The sequence below is a fragment of the Narcine bancroftii genome, chromosome 4, assembly GCF_036971445.1.
Source record: "Narcine bancroftii isolate sNarBan1 chromosome 4, sNarBan1.hap1, whole genome shotgun sequence".
NCBI classification, from domain to species: Eukaryota; Metazoa; Chordata; class Chondrichthyes; order Torpediniformes; family Narcinidae; genus Narcine; species Narcine bancroftii.
The window spans coordinates 12,417,536-12,439,750 of record NC_091472.1 but is presented as its reverse complement, the minus strand read 5'-3'; the positions used below and the strand labels follow the sequence as shown (position 1 = coordinate 12,439,750).

At 43.0% G+C, this 22,215-nt stretch overlaps 1 protein-coding gene across 1 annotated transcript; it reads left to right on the top strand.

Moving 5' to 3' along the window:
- The first annotated feature begins 687 nt into the window (after nucleotides 1-687).
- On the top strand, nucleotides 688-17,212 carry LOC138760326 (uncharacterized). Its single transcript, XM_069930764.1, has 2 exons — nucleotides 688-1,024; nucleotides 13,938-17,212. Exons 1-2 carry the CDS (start codon nucleotides 728-730, stop codon nucleotides 15,597-15,599), a joined length of 1,959 nt encoding a protein of 652 aa, XP_069786865.1. The 5' UTR covers nucleotides 688-727; the 3' UTR covers nucleotides 15,600-17,212.
- The last annotated feature ends 5,003 nt before the right edge of the window (nucleotides 17,213-22,215 follow it).

Here is a 22,215-nt window from a genome sequence, read left to right as displayed (position 1 = left end):
GGGGCTGTCACCAGCGGGGAGGGGGCTGTCACCAGCGGGGAGGGGGCTGTCCGCAGCGGGGAGGGGGCTGTCACCAGCGGGGAGGGGGCTGTCCGCAGCGGGGAGGGGGCTGTCACCAGCGGGGAGGGGGCTATCCGCAGCGGGGAGGGGGCTGTCACCAGTGGGGAGGGGGCTGTCCGCAGCGGGGAGGGGGCTGTCACCAGCGGGGAGGGGGCTGTCACCAGCGGGGAGGGGGCTGTCACCAGCGGGGAGGGGGCTGTCCGCAGCGGGGAGGGGGCTGTCCGCAGCGGGGAGGGGGCTGTCACCAGCGGGGAGGGGGCTGTCCGCAGCGGGGAGGGGGCTGTCACCAGCGGGGAGGGGGCTGTCCGCAGCGGGGAGGGGGCTGTCCGCAGCGGGGAGGGGGCTGTCACCAGCGGGGAGGGGGCTGTCCGCAGCGGGGAGGGGGCTGTCCGCAGCGGGGAGGGGGCTGTCACCAGCGGGGAGGGGGCTATCCGCAGCGGGGAGGGGGCTGTCACCAGTGGGGAGGGGGCTGTCCGCAGCGGGGAGGGGGCTGTCACCAGCGGGGAGGGGGCTGTCACCAGCGGGGAGGGGGCTGTCAGTGGGTCGCCAGCTGAGTGTCAGGCGCCTGAAAGCTGCTCGCCGGCTTTGCCTGAAGTTTACTTTCACATCCAATGCGAAAGCGAAACCGAGATCCCCTCGGTCGTTGTTTCTTTCGGTTCGCCTGAGTATGAGGAGAGGCTACGACCTGGTCCTGCTCGCTGTCCTCGGCGCCGCTCGGGCAACAGACGCCAAGGTGGTCGATTCCTTCAATGAGTGTCGCGACGTGTTCTTCTGCCTCGGGGCGGAGCCGCTGGTGTTTAATGGAACGGGTCTGGCCAGAATCTGTCAGCGGCTCCACGGGCGCGACCACTTCGCGACCCTCTACCACACGGGGCTGAGGATTCCTCTGTACTCCGCGTACAGAGCCGGTTCCGGGGACGCCACCGGCGACAGGAGACCCGTGGACTTTTTCATCGAGCCTCAGGTGAGAAGGAGGAGGCTCTGTCGACGGGGTTTGGACTCCGTGTCGTTTTGTTTCTCAAATGGGGCCACGTTGTGAGTCGAGCGCAGTGGAAACTGCGGGACGGGACATCACTGGGGACCAGGCAAGAGGTCCCAGGGCAAGTTTACCCAGGGGAAGGCTGCGGGGAGACTGGAAACGTCCTCGCCCTCCACCCACTCATCCCCCCCCCCCCCCCCCCACCGGGACACAGGAAGGAATTCCCGCGGGGAACCGGCGAACTCCACGCACCCGAGCTCATGGTCAAAATGCTGGAGGAACCCGACTGGGTCGAACCCTGTCCCGTTGGGCAGCAAAGCTCCAGATAAGCTCGAGGGTGGAGACAGCCAAGGCCGACTATTTTTCCAAACTCTACTTAAAAGAGAACAAAAACATAACATACAGTCGAGAAATAATCAAAGAAAACTTTGCATTAACACCCATCCCACTCTCCCGCCCCTTATTCAAATCTTGCCTCTTAAGGGGAGCAAAATATATATATATAAAATAAAATATTAATAACATTTCAAAGTATATCTAAATGCATAAATTTCAAATATGGAGGCCACTTATTAACAAAATAGGAATTATATAAGTGAAAAGTAATTTTTTTCCATAACAACACATACTTTCCATTCATTATGTCAACGTGCTATATTAATCTCAGTATCATCTTTCCAAGTACTAGCCACACATTTACTCGCTACTGATAACACATAACGTACAAGAGCAACTTGAATTTTATCCAATCCCATTTCCCTTAACGAATACAAATTTCCCAACAAGAAAATCGTTGGATCTAAATTATATAATTTCTCCAAAACTACTTTAATTCCTTGCCAAAATGATTGAACTTTAACACAATTCCAAATAGCATGTAAAAAAGTTCCAATACATGAGCCACATTTAAAACAAGAAACCAAATTACTAAACCCATATTTTTTTTAACTTTTCTGGGGTCAAATAAAATTGATGGAAAAAATTATAATTAACTATTAGTCAATTTAATTACATTGTCCTGACACATATTCGCCCAATCATCTTCGGGAAAAATAAATACTGAATCATTCTCCCACTTAAGTTTAGATTTCTCCCAATTTGTCTTATCCATACTATCTTGTAACAAATTATACATAACTGAAATATAACCCTTTTTCGGTAAAGAGGAAATCAAAGATTAAAATCTCGACAAAGTAGGTAAAATCATCTCTCTACCATAATTATCTTTTATCAAAGCTCTAAGTTGATAATACGCAAACAAATAATTTACAGGTATATCAAATCTTTCTCTCAATTGATTAAAAGAAAGAAATTGCCCCTCTACAAAACAATCTTGTATTGTCTTTATACCTTTAGAGTCCCAAATCTTTAAATGATTATTAAACATTGAAAAATGAATAACCTGATTGTTACTCAATGGCGTTAAAATTGATAATTTATCTTTCGTCCCTAACACCCTGATTTTTAAAATCCAGATCTTTAACAAATGTTTCAATATCGGCATATCATATTGCTGTAACAAAATCAAATTCCAACAAAATATAAAATCTTGTATTTCAACCCTAGATATACATGCCATTTCCACTTTAGCCCAGCTGGGAAGCTGATCTAAATCCATCAATTTACTAATAAACTTCAACTGGGCTGCTTCATAATAATTTTGAAAATGTGGTCATTGTAGTCCGCCCTATGTATACTTCCATGTAAGTCTATGCAACGCCACTTGAGCTAATTTACCTTTCCATAAAAACTCTCGCACTGCTTTATTCAAATCTTGAAAAAAAGCCCTTAGAAAGTAAATAAGGTAGTGACTGAAATAAATATTGAATTCGAGGAAAGATGTTCATTTTAATACAATTAACCTGACCAATCAAAGTTAATGGAAGATCTTTCCATTTAATCAAATCTGCTTTAATCCATCTTAATATAGGTACATAATTTAATTGATATAATGATTGATAATTCGTATCCATAAACACACCTAAATATTTAATTTTACTTGTCCACCTTAATTTTGTACTTGTTTTAAATTCAGAATAATCTCCCACTCCAAATGGTAAACTTTCACTTTTATCTCAATTAACTTTATATCCCGATAGTTCTCCAAATTTCAGTAAACACTCTTGCAATTGTTTCAACGACCGTTTCGGTCCCGTCAAATATACCAACACATCGTCCGCAAATAGGTTAATTTTATATTTTTCATTCTTAATCCACATCCCTCTAATTTATTCATTTTGTCTAATAGCCTGAGCTAATGGTTCAATAACCAACGCAAATAAGGCTGGTGACAACGGGCCGTCCTGTCGAATTGAACGAGTCAATTTAAATGGTAATGAAATCTGTCCATTTGTCACCACCCTAGCAATCGGGTTCGTATATAAAGCCTCAACCCAACCAATAAAAGAAGGGCCGAATTTAAATTTCTCTAACACTTTAAATAAAAAATCACACTCAACCCTATCAAAAATTTTACAGTTCACTCTTAATATTCTGCCAGCATACCCCTCTAAAGATTCCAATTCAAATAGTAATTTTTTATGAATCAAAATCGCTACTCCTCTTGCCTTAGAATTAAAAGAAGAAAAAACATGACCAACCCAATCTCTTTTTCATTTCAAATCTTCTTTTTCAGTCAATTGTGTTTCTTGCAAAAAAAAATCAATTTTCTTTTTTTTATTTAAGCCTTTCTCTTAATTGGATTATTTAACCCCTGAACATTAAAAGTTACAAAATTCAATTTAGACATCTTTTTTAACTATTAATATATTTACACATTATAAAATAATGCTCTCCTCTATAATTCTTCCAAAAAACCCTAAAAAAATAATTTAAAAAACCCCAAAAAATACAAAAACATCCCTAAAAATACCCTAATACCCTAAAAATCTGGGTGTGGTAAACCCACTAGTGGCATCCACCGACCCCCCCCCCCCCACCAGCCAGATACATATTTATTATTTAATCAAACACAATAGAATGTAGTCCATATATTCAGCCCAATGATTCCAAGCCCAACGACTGCTCTGGGTCTTCAACATCAAGAAGACTTTGTGTTAACCTTTCTTTCTTTCCATTCTTTCCATTCTTTCTATTCCCATTAACCCTCCTCTTAGGAGTCAACGGAGGAGAACACCCATTTCTTCGCAATTCCGGCAAAGAATTAACAAAAACCAAAGCTTCATGATCATTCTCAAAAAATTGAGATTGAAAATTTCCATAAAAAACCTTCAAAATTGCAGGATAACGAAAAGCAAACTTGTAGCCTTTTCGCCACAAAACATCCTTGGCCGTATTAAATTCTCGTCATCTTCTAATCACCTCTTGGCTCAAATCGGCAAAAAAGAATACTCTGTTATTTTGAACCATTAATGGAGATCCATTCTGCCGTGCGTTCTGTACTGCCATACGTAAAATCATTTCTCTATCTTGATATTTTAAACAATGAACCAAGACTGCTCTCGGTGTTGAAACTGGAAGTGGTTTTCTTCTCAGAGCTCTGTGAGCCCTATCCAGTTCCAAACCTTCATGAAAAAGCTCTTTACCCGGCACCTCTGGGATCCAGTGCTTTAAAAATTTTATAGGGTCAGCACCTTCAATGTCCTCTGGAAGACCAACTATTTTCACATTATTCCTTCGACTTTGATTTTCCAACAAATCACTCTTCTTCATTAAATCTCTTTTTTGAATCCCCCAATCTACAAAAGAACCTTCCACTTTTTCCATTTTTCTCTATTATGTTCTACCTGAGTTTGACACTCAGAGAAAGCTGTTTCAATTTTCTTAGTTATCTTGCACAGTATCAACTGATTTTATACATCTATTAATATCACTTTTAACTACAGTCATTTCCTGTTTCACAGTTGACATTTCATCACACAAGGTATTCATTTTTATTTTCATCTCCATAAATCCTTGATTCACTTGAGTTGATATTTGTTTTGACATATTATGCATTTGACAAACAATCCCTTCCAAAACAGTAAACACTGAATCCATTCCAGATTCCACTTCCACTTTTTGAGATCCACCTCCTTTAACTGCAAGCTCCTCCTCCTGGATGAATTCCAACAAGGAAAGTTCCTCTTCTTCCTCAGTTGTGGAAGGTCCTTTGGCTGAACTGCTGCAAGTCTGAACAACCGACGCCGGCACCCTAACCTTCGGGATGCCGGCGTTCGGGCTTCCCCACAGCCCATACTTTATCCAGCAATTCTCGGTCCCGGGATGCCCCACGCAGGCCAGGCAAAGCTATCGGACGTGCAGGAGCATCCTCCGATGCTACACTGCGCACAGCTGGGCCACCCAGTGAGGTCGCGGGATCGTGGGTCCTCTCGACGGCCATGCCGCCCGTGTGCATGACTTTACGTAAACGTGGGTCTGCAACGGCTGAGCTCACCAATGTGACGGCACCATCTTGCGGAGGCAGGATCAGCACCGGAGTCAGACTCGAACAGGCTGGAGTCCTCTGAAGCTTGGAGACTCCCAACGACGACTCCGTGGACTCAGCTATGCATGTAGGCCTCAATTATTCAGCACTTTTATATGGTAATTTTTTCTAAAGTTGAGGTTTAAATTTTTTCATATTAGATGCCATCATAAATCACTGTTATTTAAACAACTGTAAATATTATTTTTAACCACTTGTATGCTTTTTAAAAATCGGGTATTTAGTGATCCAGCTGGTGAGAGGTGGAATACACGTCCTTTCTCTATGCCATCTTGCCACGTCCACCCAGCCAAGGTGGAATTGAAGGAATTCTTCTACTTGCGGGTAGACGCAACTTAGCCTTAGACGTGCAGGTCAGCGTGGGGACTGGAATTAAAACGGTGGCCACCAGGAGATCCACCTATTTTCCTCTAGTCTCCCCGACCAGAGCTTTGCTGCAACAACAAGGACCTCCCAGTGGCCACTCATTTAACTCCACGCATTAATGTCACACTGACATGGCCTATTGTAGTGCCAAGATGCTAGTTGGAGGATCAACACTTCATATTCTGTTTCAGTGGTCTCCAGATTACATCAGTATCAACCTCCCTAATTCCCATTAACCCCCTCACCCTGTCTGTCTTCCTCCAGCTCTCCTCCCCTTCTCTTCCTTTTCCTATCAGAGCAATCTTTCTTATCCCTCTGCCCTCTCCCCATCACTTCTCACCTGTTACCTCTAACCTGTGTGTCACCCACTTTCCCTTCCTCTCTCATCTCCTCTTGCCCCACCCCCAGAGCCTGCCTGGTTTTCCATACTCCTAACAAAGGGTCCAGTCCTGAAACATTGGTTGAAGTAAAGACACAATGCTGGAGAAACTCGGCAGGTCAAACAGGGTCCTTTATATAGCAAAGATAATGATACATAACCAATAGGCCATTTCATGTTGGGCCTCTGCTTGAGACCGGCTACGGAGTGGATGGAAAAATGGGAACTTACCTTTCAGAAAGCAGCCCTAAAAGGCTGATACTGCGTCCTATTCATATCCAGAGGCACCTCATAGCACCCTCCAGATCCGACGGAGGTGGGGCGACTTGTACCTTAGCGCCACCAGTCATAAATACATGGCAGAGCAATGGCCGTCTTCCCTATCCATAATCCCCCATGCAGCTGAAATCACTCAATGGTCCCCAGAACAGTTCCAGCTGCGTGGTGGATTATGGGTAGGGAAGACGGCCATTGCTCTGTCACATTTTAAGCCACAGAGAGTGGCCTTGAAACCGAAGCCCTCTGATGGCTCTCGCTGCCCTGCCTGTCTCCACTGTCTCGATCGCCCTGATGGTCCCCGCTGACCTCGTCGACCCCCGTTGACAGCTCCTGCTGCCCCGCCGGTCCCTGCTGCCCTGCCGGCCCTTGCTGCCCCAAGGACTCTCGCTGCCCCGCCACCCCTGACTTGGAGGGAGAGGGGTGAGTGGGGAGATGGGTTGCGGGCTGATGGAATGGATTGTGGGGGAGGGGGAGGGGCAGGGGTGGTGTATTAGAGAAAGAAGGTGTTACAAAAAAATCAATGAGGAATGGGACAAGTTGAAACTGGCATAGAATCGATGGGTGGAATAGGTTCGTTCTCTTTCTAAGAAAATATAATGTGACAGATAGATTCAAGATTCAATAAAAAAGTTTCATGTTACACGCAATTGCCTTTAGTCTGCCCTAAGGCAGACAGATTCACCATCGGCAGAAATTGCCTCTTACAGTCAGAGAAAGAGAAGCAGAAGAGAATCTCCGCAGAATCACTGCATGTTCATAGATTCGCCTCCAGCGCTCCTGCAGTTACACAGACTCCAGACCAAACCATCGGCTCCAGATCCGAACCTCTGACACAATTAGGAACCCTTCAGCGACCAGGTATCTCGGTTCCAATACCTGGTACCCCTTCTGTAGTCCAGCAGTCTGCAGCTGAAGATGAGTCCCTTGACCGCAGTCTCCAGTAGCCCACAGCCAGAGTGTGTTCCTCACCTTGAGTTGCCAACAGCCAGCCACTTTCACATACTTCAGCCATAGAACCCATATAACCATATAACCATTTACAGCACGGAAACAGGCCATGTCGGCCTCTCAAGTCCGTACCGGTTCACTTGAACAACTCCACTAGCTCCTCCGCAAACTCCTGAGGAAGCCTCACTCATCTGCCACTATGGTCACTGTGGATCATCTGTTTGCTTTTCCTTCTCAAGCAAAGGGTGTTCTCCCCATTTTCTGGTGCCCTGCGCCAGACCTCTGCTTCTCCAGAGTCCACAACCCCTCATGCCTGTTGCCGATCTTAGGCCCAGACCCTGAGGACACAGGATTTTCAATAAAACCACTCAGCTCCTTTAACAAGCCATTTAAAGCCTGTACCGAGTTGAAGGCAATCAGACTGTGCTGTTGGACCCCATGGGGGAAAGCTGTGCCTCCAGACCCTGTTCTCCACGGGTCCGCATCAGTGGCAGTGCTGCACTCCAGCAGCGCTGCTATTTTCCCATCCAAACGATAGCAAAGGAAATGGTAGGATGGGGGGGGGGGGGGGGGGCGTGGCAAATGGCATAGAGGACAGATGTGCAGTCCCACCCTCCTTCAGCTAGTTTTTAAGCACCTGTTTTTAAAGTTTACAAAAGTGATTAAAAGGTGTATTTTTACTTTTCGGAACATTAGTGGGTTATAATGGCTACTAATGTAAAAACAAATGAAAACTCAACTGCAGAAGAAATGACCTTTTAAAGTGCTGAAGAATTGAGGCCTAACTGTTCAATTGAAGCCACAGACCCAACATTTGGAACCTCCAATGCGCAGAGGACTCCTGCTAAGTATGATGCCGGCGCCGACCTTGCCTCCGCAAGATGGCGCCTGCTTGACGACGAGTTCAGCCGGTGCCGAACTGTGTGTCCGCGATGTCGGGCGTGCGGGTGACCCGGCTGAGAAAAGAGCCCTTGATCCTGGGCTGCCGTTGGTTGAGCTTTTGACGTGCAGAATGGTGTCAGAAGTTGCACCTGCGCAGTCCCTGGCCTTATCGGGCATGTGTGATGCTTCAAGGGTCCGGGACCTGTTGGACAGTGTGTGGGCTGTGGGGGGCCCGAGTGGCGGCATCCTGTCATGGCTGGGATGCCGTCGTCGGGTGTACAAATCCGCAGCCGCACCGGGAAGGGACCGACAATGCAGGAAGAAGAAGCAGACTTACCTTGACTGAGCAGCTCACACGAACAATTGGAGGTGGAGACCAGAGAAGGTAGGCCTCAAAAGGTGGAACTGAAATCTAGAATGGAGTCTGTGTGTTCAGTCCTGGAAGGGATTGCTTATCAAACGGACTATATGTTTCAACATGTGACTCAAGGATTTTTAGATGTGACAATCAACATGACTACTATGTCTGAAGATATGTCTGCAGTTAAGAGTGATGTTAATAAGTGTATTAAATCAGTGGATACAGTGCAAGAAATTTAAAAAAAAATTGAAACAGCTTTTTTTGAATGTAAAAATCAAGTGAATGTAATGGGGAAAAAATGGAGAAAATGGAAGATTCCTTTGTGGATCGGGGAATTCAGAAGAAAGACTTATTGAAAAAAATTGACTAATTGGAAAAACAAAGTTGGAGAAATAATGTGAAAATTATGGGTCTCCCAGAAGATATTGAAGGGTCCAATCCAATAAAAAATGTTAAGAACTGGATTCCCAAGGTGTTGGGCAAAGAGTTTTTTTCGGAAGGCTTAGAATTGGAACGGGCACATAGAGCATTATGAAAGAAACCGTTACCGGAACAACCACCACAGGCGGTTTTAATTCGTTGTTTGAAATACCAGGACAGAGAAATGATATTACGATTGGTGGTGCAGAAGGCATGACAAACTCAAACTTCAATAATGATCCAAAATAACAGAGTATTTTTCTATGCAGATTTGAGTCAAGAGATTATTAGGCGACGTTGGGAATTTAAAGAAATATTGTGGTGGAAGGGTTACAAATTTGCTTTTCGTTACCCTGCAGTATTAAAAGGCTTTTATGGTAATTTTCAATCTCAATTTTTTGAACATGACCGTGATGCATTAATTTTTGTCAATTCACTACCAGATTTGCGATGATATGGAAGATCTTTGCTGCTATTGCCTAAAAAGAAAGCAGATGGAAATGGAAATTGGAATGGGAATGGGAAGAATGGGAAAATTTTTTAACACAAAGTCTTATTGACAATGAAGATTCGGAACAATCATTGGGAATGGAGTCATTGGGTTGAATATATTTACAGTATTTGACTGTGTTGATGTGAATAATGTATTTTTGGCTGGGGGGGTGTATAGCACTGAAATCTTTGATAGTCATCCGTCACTAGTGGGATTTACCCCACCCAGTTTTTTAGGGCGTTACTACTTTTGGGTAGTTTTTTTTGGGATAATTAATATTTCTTTTTTTACATTTTCTTTAAATATCTAGGGGAGGGATAGTGATTTATGTTATTATAAGGGGAGTGATATTTTGTAGTGAGAAATTATATTATTAATTTGTAAAGATGTCTAATTTGAAATTTGCAACTTTTAATGTTCAGGGGTTAAATAATCCGATTAAGCGAAAGCAAGTTTTGGCTTATATTTAGAAAATGAAAATTGACATTGTCTTTTTACAAGAAACTCACTTGACTGAAAAAGAACATTTGAAATTGAAGAGAGATTGGGTTGGTCATGTTTTCTTCTTCATTTAATTCTAAGGCAAGAGGTGCAGCAATTTTAATTCATAAGAATTTGCCTTTTGAATTACAAAATATGGAAGGAAATGTTGGGTGGGTCCTAAGGGTGAATTGTAAAGTTTTTGCTGAATCTTGGACTTTGCTCAATGTTTACGCACCTAATGTGGATGATGAGCATTTTATTTCTGATGCTTTTTTGTTGTTAAATCAAGCTAATGACAATATTATAGTTGGGGAAGATTTTAATTGTGTTTTGGACCCTTTACTGGATAGATCTCCAAAAAGTATAAAGAAATCAAAGATGGCAACACAAATTGGGGCTTTGATGAAGGACTTAAATTTGGGGGATATTTGGAGTAGAGCCAATCCTATGGAGGAGGATTTCTCTTTTTATTCATCCTGACATGATTCATTTTATAGAATAGATTTTTTTTTTAGTACCGACACATTTACAGGGAAGATTATTACAGGTGGAATATAAAAGTAGGGTTATATCAGATCATTCTTTATTATTTTTCTCTTGTGTCAGTTCATCTTATGGATGGAGATTTAATACAATGTTGTTGAAAAAAACTAGAATTTGTTATTTTTGTTAAGGAACAGATTACTTTGTTTTTGACTGAGAATGTTAATTCTGTAGACAGTCATTTTGTATTATGGGATGGAAAAGCTTATTTAAGAGGGCAGATTATTAGTTATACTATTAAAGTTAAGAAACAGTATATGGCAGAGAGTTTGGAACTGGAGAAGCAAATTGCTGAATTGGAGAAGGAATTTCAGAAAGATGTAACAGAAGATTTAAAAAGTGGCTTTGGCTAATTTGAAACTACTTTATAATACATTGCAAACTTATCAATTTGAGCATTTAATTAATCGATCTAAGCAACGTTATTACGAGTTGGGTGAAAGAGCACATAAAGTATTAGCATGGCAGTTAAAGACAGAACAGGTTTCATGGACTATTAATGCTGTTAAGAAGAATTCAATAGTTACCTGTAAACCTCAAGAAATCAATGACCAGTTTTATTCATTTTACAAAAAATTGTATACTTCTGAGGGGAAACAGGATAGTGGTTCTATTGAATCTTATTTATCTAAATTAACATTACCAGCATTGGAAGAGGAGGATGTTATGGAATTGGAAGCTCCGTTTACAGAATTTGAGATTAAGGAAGCTATGTTGGAGATGCCAAGGGGACGATGTATTTTCTGTGGAATTTTATAAAATTTTTAATGAAGATTTTTCTTCAGTGTTTGAGGAGGTATTACAACAAGTAACTGAAGAGCATGAGTTGCCAGAATCTTGTTCTAGCACTTTAATTACTGTGATTCTGAAAAAAGATAGAGATTTGTTGGAAGTGTCTTCGTAAGGACCTATTTCTTTACTGAATGTAGATTATAAAATCATAGCAAAAGTGTTAGCAAATCGACTTGCCAAGTATTTACCTAAATTAATACATATTGATCAAACAAGTTTTATTAAGAATAGAAATGCTTCAGATAATATTCTTTGATTAATTACTTTGGTCAATGCATATCGACAGCAGTCCAACCATCAGCTTGATGCTGAAAAAGCTTTTGATAGGGTTGAATGGGATTTTTTATTTAAGGTGTTGGAAAAGTTTAAATTTGGCCCTTTTTTATTGGTTGGGTTAAAGCTTTATATACAAACCTGATTGTCAGGGTGGTGACAAATGGTTAAGTTTCATTACCATTTAAATTGACATGTTTGACCCGACAAGTGTGTCCATTGTCACCAGCCCTGTTTGCATTGGCTATTGAACCGGTAGCTCAAACAATAAGACAGAATGAACAGATATGAGGGATGAGAGTTATGGATGAAGAGTATGGAACATTACAATGTGGAACATTATCTGGATACAAGGTTAATTGGGTTAAGAGTGAAATTTTGCCAGTTGGAGAAGGAGATTATTCAGAATATAAAAATATTATTAAATTGAAATAGTCTGATAAAATTAAATATTTAGGAATAATTGTTAATGTTGATTATCAATCTTTATATAAGTTAAATTATGTTCCTTTATTAAAAAAAAGATTAAAGCAGATTTAATTAAGTGGAAAGATCTCCCATTAACTTTAATTGGTCGAGTTAATTGTATTAAGATGAGTATTTTTCGTCGAATTCAATATTTATTTCAATCGATACCATGTTCTCTTTCAAAGGGATTTTTTCAGGATTTAAATAAAGCCATGAGAGAATCTTTATGGAAAGGTAAATTACCATTATATAAACTAACTTGGAATTATGCGTTAGGTGGGCTTCAGTGACTCCATTTTCAAAATTATTATGAAATTTATTATAGATTGATGGATTCGGACCAACCTCCGAGTTGGGCTAAAGTTGAGATGGCTTGTATTTCTCAAGTTGAGGTGCATCAATTTACATTTTGATGGAATGTAAATTTGTTGCGGGAATATAATATGCCGATATTAAAACATTTATTAAAGGTATGGACTAAAAAAATAAGATTTTAGGATCAAAAGGTAAATTGTCAATTTCAACTCCATTATATAACAATCAGTTTATTCCTTTTTCAATGTTTAATAGTTATTTAAAGAGTTGGGACTCTAAGGGAATAAAGATGTTACAGGATTGTTTTGTAGAAAGATAGTTTCTTTCTTTTAATGAATTGAAAGAGCGTTTTGATATTGCTGAAAATTCTTTGTTTGTTTATTATCAACTTCGGGCTTTGGTGAAAGATATGTATGGTAGAGAGATAATTTAACCTGTATTGATGGAATACGAGTATTTGATTTCTTCTATACCAAAAAAGGGTTATATTTCTGTTATGTATCAAGTATTACAAGACAATATGGATAAACCGGAATGGGAGAAGTCTAAGCTTAAATGGAAAAATGATTTAGCTTTTGTTTATCCTGAAGATTATCGGGCAGATACGTGTCATGGTAGTGTTACTAAATTGATGAATGTGCGGTATGGAATGGTTAATTATAACTTTTTACATCAGTTGCATTTAACCCCAGAGAAATTAAAAAAATATTGTTTTAGTAATTCGGACTCTTGTTTTAGATGTGGCGTATGTACTGGTACTTTTTTTACATGCTGTTTGGTCTTGTGTTTATGTACAACAATTTTGGCAAGAAATTAGGTTAATTTTGGACAAATTATATGACATTAAGTTACCACTAAATCCATCTATCTTGTTAATGGGTTACATGATTCCTTTAAAGGGATTAGGGTTGGATAAATTTCAAATTGCATTTGTACGCTTAGCATTGTCTGTAGCTCGAAAATGTGTAGCAAGTACATGGAAAGATAACATAGTGATTAATATAATGCGATGGCAGAATGAATTGAAAGCTTGTGTTGTTATGGAAGAAATTACATATAATCTGCATGACAATTATTCATTAATAAGTGGTTACCATATTTGGAATATATGCGTTTAAATGTATTTTGATTTATTATATATTTTTAGTTTCTGTTTATGTATTTTTGGCTCTCCTTAAGAGGGCTGGCTGATGGGGTGGGAGGGTGGGTGGGGACTTTTTTATTCCTGTTTTTTTCTTTTATTTTTTTAATATATATACTTATATAAAATTGTCAATAGGGAATGTATGTTGTATTATTACTAATAATCTTTCAAATAAATAAAGTTTTTTAAAAAAAGGACATAGTAGAATGTTGGGGTAAATGGATTGTATTGACAGGGTGAGACTCAGTGGGTCTCCTCTGTGATGTAACAAATCAGTGACTGATCATATCCTCTCTTGATTTCAGTTGGATCTACTTAATGGTGGTGATGAGATGATCAAGGAACCTCTTGAAGGAGTGGGTTTTAAACAGGCACTCAATGCAGACTATAAACGGCAGGGGTATGACAGGGGTCACCTGTTCCCCTTCTCCTTCAACCCTGGCAGTGGAACCGCCTCATGTACCCTGACCAACGTTGTGCCCATGCTGAACAAGAGGAACAAGCAATGGTTTCACCAGGTGGAGGCAATAGTGAAAAAAAAGAAATGTAAAGCAGAGGGAAATCTGTTTGTCATCACCGGGGTCATCCCGTCCAACAAGTTCACTAACGAGAGGGTGAACATCCCCTTCGAGGTGTTCACTTTCTCCATCTGCTGCGAGGCTGATGAAGAAGAGGAAGGCGAAATCCTGTGGATGGATCTGAAGAACGGCAATGTAACGAGAGAGCTCATCACCCAGGCGGCACTGCAGGAGTGGGTTCACAAGCGGATCAGCAAAAGGAATCGCAAGGAAGATTACTCTTTTAATTCACAGGTTAAAGAATGGGTTTTTAATGGACTGACAAGTTTTCCAGCACTGATCTTTAAGGCAGTCACTGCAGTTGTCTATCTACCAGTGGCTTCTTTTAATTTGGTTGCATGGATAATATACAGTCTGTGTAATGCAATCGGTCACTTGATTTGGGCTCTGGTGTCCACTGTTTTCCTATTCATTGCCAATGTCATCACATTCTTCCTGAATTCAATTTTATTTCTGACTTACATCCTCAGCATCCCAGGAAGGTTGGTCATCTGGGTGGTTTCCACCTTGTTCCAGGTCATTTTCTACTTGTTCTTCCCACTCTGTCTGATTGTTTTTGGCTATAAAGTCCTTAACTGTGCCAGCCTCAAAAAGTTTGCTCACATCTGCTTCTCATTTCTCGTCGGTTCCCTGTCCATTGAGACATGCTGCATTGCAACTTTTGCAGTTATCTTCATTGCAATCTCTTCATTATACTTCAGTGTTATTTATGAACTACTCATAAACATTAGTTTCATAATTCTTACAGTAGTTGTGATTGGAATTGTCACTGCCATTGCTAATGGACAGAATTTAAATAGTCTCTCGGAGGAGGGCAATCCAAATCCCAACTCTCCATCGCCTGACAGAGGCACCGTGGTCAAGAAAATTGGCGAGAAGGAGAACCCAGTTAGATTTTGGTTAATGGTCAGTGATGCCATTTTAAATATTCCAGCCATTAAACCCTTCAAAAACATTATTGTCTCACAATTCCACCATCTCCATCGCATCTGGTCCCAGGACGAGGCTATCCATGCAAGATCATCCAAGACGGCGTCTTCCTTCAAAAAACGTAACTCCACCAACTTGGACCTCACCCGCAAATCCTCCATTACCCCCTCATCTGACCCAACCCCTTCATCTGACCCGGCCCCCTCTGCCCCCACACGCAACAAAGACGCTGACCACCCCACTATCCGCCGCAAACGTCATAGACCTCTCCCCAATTTACTTCAGCCACAACATGACCCCACCACTGATCACCTTGAACCCCTTCCTCCCCCCTCCGCCTTCCACAGAGACCATGTCCTCCATGATGTCCTCATTCAGCTGAAGCAGTATCTCACTTCTGAATCTGCAAAAGGCATGCCCAGCAACCGCTGCCCCCGATGTGGTGGTTTTCACTTCTGAAAGTCCAGACGGAGACTGGGGAGAGCTGTTCATTCAGCTGATTCCACTGTAAGAGTGGGGATCTCCCAGTGGCCACGCATTCCAATTCCCTGCCCCATTCCCTTGCCAACAAGTCTGCCCATGCTTCCATGCACTCTCAGGCTGAGACCACCCACAATTTGGAGGAACAATACCTTTCTGTCTGGGTACATCCATCCAAATGGCATTAACATCAACTTTTGCAGGTTTTGTTAGCCCCTCCAGTTTCGACCTTTTCCCCAGTATATCAAATACGATCTGTTTTAAAGTGTTTGCATGTGACCTACTCTAACAAATCTTTCTCAATTTACCTCCCAAAAACATTTCTATATACTCTGTCACAGTTCATACCTTGAAGAAGGGCTCTGACTGAAACATCGATTCTATATCTTTACCTCCTATGGACACTGTGAGACCTGCTGAGTTCCTCCAGCATTTCTGTGTTTTTACAGAATTTCTTAGACATCTTCTTGACAAATTATAATTCTTGTTTTGGTGCTAAGGGATTTAATTTATTTGCAATGTGAAGGAGATGATTAATTCAGTAATACAGCTTTTAATTTCACAAGTTCCTACTTTCAGCTACAGAGGTTTAATGAAATTTTCAGCTACAGAGGTTTAATGAAATTTTGAGATCTTCTATATGTAATTGGCAAAAGGGTGCATCAGATTTCACTGTCTTTGGGGATCCAGGGTCTCTGAATGTGCCAAATGATTTCTTCAATTACTTTCTCTTTAACCCTGTCCCCTCACCGTGCACAGCTCAGCACAGCTCCTGTAGCATTGGATGGTGATCAGCCCCATGCAGTATTCAAATTTCAGATTTATTTTTAGAGTACAGAATTACCACTTGCTGGTAGGTGCAAACAACTGTATTCAAGAAGTTACATATGAATACAAATAAACAGGTAAAGAAATGTTATCAGCTTGACTGTATGAAGAGAAAAAAAATCAATAAATTGCACAAGTAAGAGTCCTTAAATGAGTCCCTGATTGAGGAGTCTGGAGTCTGATGGTGGAGGGGGAGCAGCTGTTCCCGAACCTGGTGGGGTGAGCCTTGTGCCACCTACACGTCTTTCCAGATGGCAGCAGTAAGAACAGAGCGTGTGCTGTGTCGTGAGGGTTTTTTAATGATTGCTACTGCTCTCCAATGGCTGCATTCCCCATGGTTGTTCTCAACGGTGTGGACAGTTTTGTGCTGGGCTGTGTGTACCGTATATACTAAGTATTCATCATTATATTACTATGTAACAATTTCTACACAATATTCTACAAAGTAACAATTTACATACACTATGTTACAAAATAAGTTATTCATTATGTATTTACTATACAAGGTCACTGTAAACGAATAGAAGAGAACGGTGGCAGGATATGATTGAACTCTGTGAATCAAAGCACGATAGATGGAAAATAATTGTGGCAAGTCAAGAAATGAACTACTGCTGAACGATTTGGTTATGAATGATTAATTGCAGAAATGTAGTTAAGCCAGGAATACAATATAAAAAGAGGCTTTTACTGTGCTCAAGTGACTGGTTCTTTTGATTGCCATTGACTTTGTTTGCAAATAAAAGTTAAAACTTCTTGAAGAATTCTCCGCATTGCCTGACTATTTTTAGTCCTCAGAATCCATGACAGTGTGACAGTGTCCCCATACCAAACTCTCAGCACACTTTTCCACCATCCATCTGTAGAAAAGGTCATACAAACCTCTGAGGAAGTAGAGGCGCTGACGTGCTTCCTTCATGATACCATAAGTGTGTTGGGTCCAGGAGAGATCCTCTGAGATAGTGACTTCCAAGAAACAAAATTTGCTCACCCTCCACCTCTGATTCCCCCAGTGACCTCTGGATCAGTACAGCTCCTTGGTTTTGGTGACATTGAGTTGTTAGTGCACCATTCAGCCAAGTTTTTTGTAAACTATCTCCTGTACGCTGATTCATCACTCCTTTTTATACAATCTACTGCCTTGGTATCATCTGCAATTTGTAGGTGGTGTTATTGTCGTACCAAGCCACAGAGTTATAGGTTTAAAGTGAGCAGAGCAGGGGGCTAAGAACACAGCTCTGTCGTGCTTGTGTACTGATGGAGATTGTGGAGAAGATGTTCATACCAATACTCACTAATTGTGGTCTGGAGGTGCACTAATCCAGGATCTAATTACACAGTTGGGTGTTGATGCCCAGGTTTTGAGAGTTTGCTAATTAATTATTAGGGGATGATAGTGTTAAATGCCAAACTGCAGTTGATAAAGATTATCCAAGTCTATGCACCTTTGCCAGGGCTTTGTGCTGAGCTAGTGTGATGATATCTGCTGTGTCAGGCAAATTGGAACAGATCCATGTCACCATTTCAACACCAGCCGTTCAAAGGACTTCATCACTGTGGACGTGAGTGCCATTGGCCAAGAGTCATTTAGGCTTTTTGATCACTGATGGCTGTGGCCTCTTTGAAACAAGTGGGTGGTGCATGCCCCGCTGCAGTGAGATGTTGAAGATATCTTTGAATACAAGTTGGTCAGCGTAAATCTGTAGTACTTGGCCAGGTACTCGTGCAGACTGGATGCTTTCCTTGGATTCACTCCTGAAAGCCGCCTGCATGTCACCCTCAGATTCAGACAGGAGAGGATTATCAGGGAACACTGGGGTGAGCAGCGGTGGTTCTTCCTTGTTCTTCGAGTCGAATCGGGCTTAGAAGGCATAGAGTGAAACAGGCAAGTCTGCAGATGCTGTGATTGTAGTTAAAAGAAACCACACGCACACAGAAACTCTGGAGAACTTAGCCAGTCTTGCAGTGTCCATAGGAGGTAAAGATATATATTACCGACACTTTGGGCCTGAGTCCATCTTCAAGGAATTAGCAAAGAACAGGAAGGCGCAAGAATAAGGAGACTGAAGACAGGCCAGGGGAGGAGTCCAGACCAACACAAGATGTTAATTGGTAATGATGAGGAGAAGTGAGAATTAATTTTGGGTCTGTGAAAGGAGACAGAGGGAAAAGGGAGACAAAGCTTGGGTAAAGGCAACAGGAGGAAGGGGGGGGTGGGTGGGTGGGAGGTGTGTGGGGTGTGGTTTAACAGAAACTGGAGAAGTTGACGTTAATGAGCTCAGCTGGGAGTGAAGCTTTGCTTTCCCCTACTGCACCGGATTTGGTTTTGTTGCAGGTTATGTCATTTTGGCCCTGTTGGATATCCTCCGTTGTTTCCATTTTCAGCCAGAAACTCCACTTTGCCCAGGAGATAATTTTCCTTAGGTCATACCTGCACCTGCTGCAGTGATCTGGATCTCTGGACTTAAAAGCCTGTGATCTGGCTCTCAGCAGGTTCCAGATTTTATTGTTCAACTGAGGCTTCTGCTTGGGAGGGATGATTTGGAGGGGACACTCTCGTCCACAGCTCTTTTCATAAATTCTGTGACCTAACGTGGAGGCATTGTGCAAATGCAAGCATTTCTTTATCTCAGTCAATTGAAATGTGTATTGTCACATGCACCGAAGTACAATGGTAAACTTTGTTTTGTGTGCTCAGTTTTTTCATTGTTAAGACGCTGTGCACATGCAGGGGATTTTGCAATGTTGAGGAGCTGTACTAACACGAGCTTTCAATGTCAGGGCACCAAATAGTCCTCTCTCCTGTTTAGTACAAGCATCTGAAAACTAGAATCACCAATCAAGCTATACTTATAATTTGGGAAGCAAATGTGATGAATGAAAGAATTTATACATATTTGGACCTAGAACATAGAACACTACAGCACAGTACAGACCCTTCAGCCCTCGATATTGTGCCAATCCATATATTCCTTACCCTGTACCCTCTATTTTAATTTCATCAAGTGCCTGTCCAAGAGTCTCTTCATGTTTCAGCCTCCACTGCCATCCCTGGTAAGCATTCCAGGCCCTCACAACTCTCTGTAAAAAACTTATCCCTAGTGTCTGCCCTCAACCTCTGTTCCTTCACTTTGTACATATGACCCTTCGTGTTTGCTATTCCTGCTCTGGGAAACAGGTGCTGGCTTTCCACCCTCTCTATGGCTTGTAGCTGCACATTACTCGATATAAGACACATATATGTACTATAGTCAGGTTAAACTCTGAGTTTTATTAGGGCTCAGGACCAACTTTCACATTTACACTGATCCCGCTGTGGCCCCCCTTGGCTGACATCACAAAGTGCACAACAAAAGTGGGTTTTCTGCGCGCAGGTACTTTCTTGCATAACAATGTCCTTCTTCCCCATGCGCTGTCCCTGCCCTTTGGCTGCACAGCAAGGCCAGTGCCATTTTGGGGTCGTTGGCCTTTAAGCTGCCCTTGCCATTCACCCACCGGTTCACTTGTTGGTGGCAGTGCCGCTGCGTGGGCTGCTGCCCTTTGGTTGCACTTGCCGCATGGAGCGCCAGCTCGATTGCCATGGTGGCGGGCCGCCACATGACTCCCACCCCCCCACCCCCAAAACCAGTGGTATTGTCCTTGATATTGTCCTTGGTGCCTGGAGGCAAAGTTGCTGCAGCAATTGGTGACCTGCTCTTCAGCGTGATGTTGGTGTCTTGTCTGGGCACTTTAGGACCATTTGTGCCGGCTTCAGCCTGTCTGTGGTGAAGACCTCCACCTTGCTTCCGACCTCCAGCTCAAATGTGGCCCCGTTGTTGCAGATGAGCCCAAAATGGTCCCTTGTATGGCCTCTGAAGTGATGGATGATGTGGACCCCTGTGAATTAAAACATACTCACAGTCCTGCAGGTCTTTGGGTATGTTGGTCCTTGCGTGTCCGCGCCTGGAAGGTGGAATTGGGGCCAGGTTGCTGATCTTTCCCTTAGCCTGCTGAGGAATGCTGCAGAGTCATCCTGCTGTCCGCCTGTGCATGGGACGAATTCTCCTGGAACCATCAGTGGAGCTCCGTAGACAAGTTCAGCCAAAGAGGTGTTGAGGTCCTCCTTGGGTACTGTGTGGATGCCCAACAGCGCCCATGGTAGCTCGCCTACCCAGTTGGGTCCTTGGAGTCTGGTCACAAGCGCAGTTTTGAGGTGCCTGTGGAAGGGCTCCACCAACCCATTGGACTATGGGTGGTAAGCTGTTGCATGATGGAGCTGGGCTTCCCACAGGCTGGTGAGGTCGGACCACAGACTGAAGGTGAACTGGGCCCCTCTGTCGGATGTGATGTGGGATGGTAACCTGAATTGTGCCACCCTGGACAAGATGAGGGTGCTGGCACATGAGGTTGTGGACGTGTCTGCCAGCAGGACAGCTTCTAGCCACCTGGTGAAGCAGTTGACAATGCTGAACAGATAGTGGAAATCCTGGAATACCAGCAAAGGTCCTTCTATGTCCATGTGGATGTGGTCAAACCTTCGCTCTACGGGCTCGAAATGCTGAGGTGGGGTCTTGGTATGCTGCTGTACCTTGGTTGTTTGGCACTGTGTGCACACCTTCGCCCACCCACTGACCTATTTCTGCAATTCACACCATACATATTTGCTGGCCACCACCCAAACCGTGGTCCCGATGGATGGGTGAGCCAGTCCGTGGATGGAGTCAAAAACCTATTGTCTCCAAGCCACCGGGATGATGGGTCTGATCTGACTGGTGGCCATGTCACATAGGAGCGGTGTTACCTGTGGCGACTGGGATGTCCTGGAGCTGCAGTCCCAATATGCCAGTCCTGTATTGGGGAATCTCCTCGACTTTCTGCTGTGCCTCAGCCAGGCCATGAAGTCCACTCTCCTTGATAGCACATGGATATTTTGCCTGGACAGTGTGTCGGCCACCACAATGCCCTTGCTGGAGATGTGCCTTATATCTGTGGTATACTCTGAGATGTAAGACAGGTGATGTTGTTGGCAGGCTGAGCAGGGCTCTGTTGGCTGCGCAGCAAGGCCAGCACCATGTTGGGGGTCGCTGGCCTTTAAGCTGCCCTTACCATTCACCCGCCGGTTTACTTGTTGGGGCCAGTGCTGCTGCACAGGCTGCTGGCCTCTGGTTGTGCTTTCCGTCCAGAGGGCCGGCTCGATTGCCACCACGGCAGGCCATCACAGGCTCTCAACTTCACTCCAAAGGGAAAAGTCCCAGCTCTGCTAACCTTGCCTCATAAGACTTATTTTCCAATCCAGGAAACATCTTGGTCAACCTCCTCTGCACCCTCTCCATTCCTTCCACATCCTTCCTATAATGAGGTGACCAGACTTGTTGAGTTGCAACACAAGCTCTTAACTCTTGAACTCAATCCCCCTATTAAAGAAGCCAAACTTCCCACAGGCCTTCTTAACTATCCTATCAACCTGTGCGATGACTTTGAGGGATGTATGGATTTGGACTCCAAGGTCCCTCTGTTCATTCACACTCTTAAGTAACTGACCATCAGCCTTCTGATTTGTCCTTCCAAAATGCATCACCTCACACTTATCCAGATTGAACTCCATCTGTCACTTTTCTGCCCAACTCTGCATCCTGTCTATAGTAAACCTACGACAACCTTCAGCACCATCCACAACTCCTCCAACTTTTGTATCATCCGCCAACTTATTGACCCATCCTTCCGCCTCTTCATCCAGGTCATTTATAAAAATCTCAAAGAGCAGGGGTCCCAGGACAGATCCTTGTGG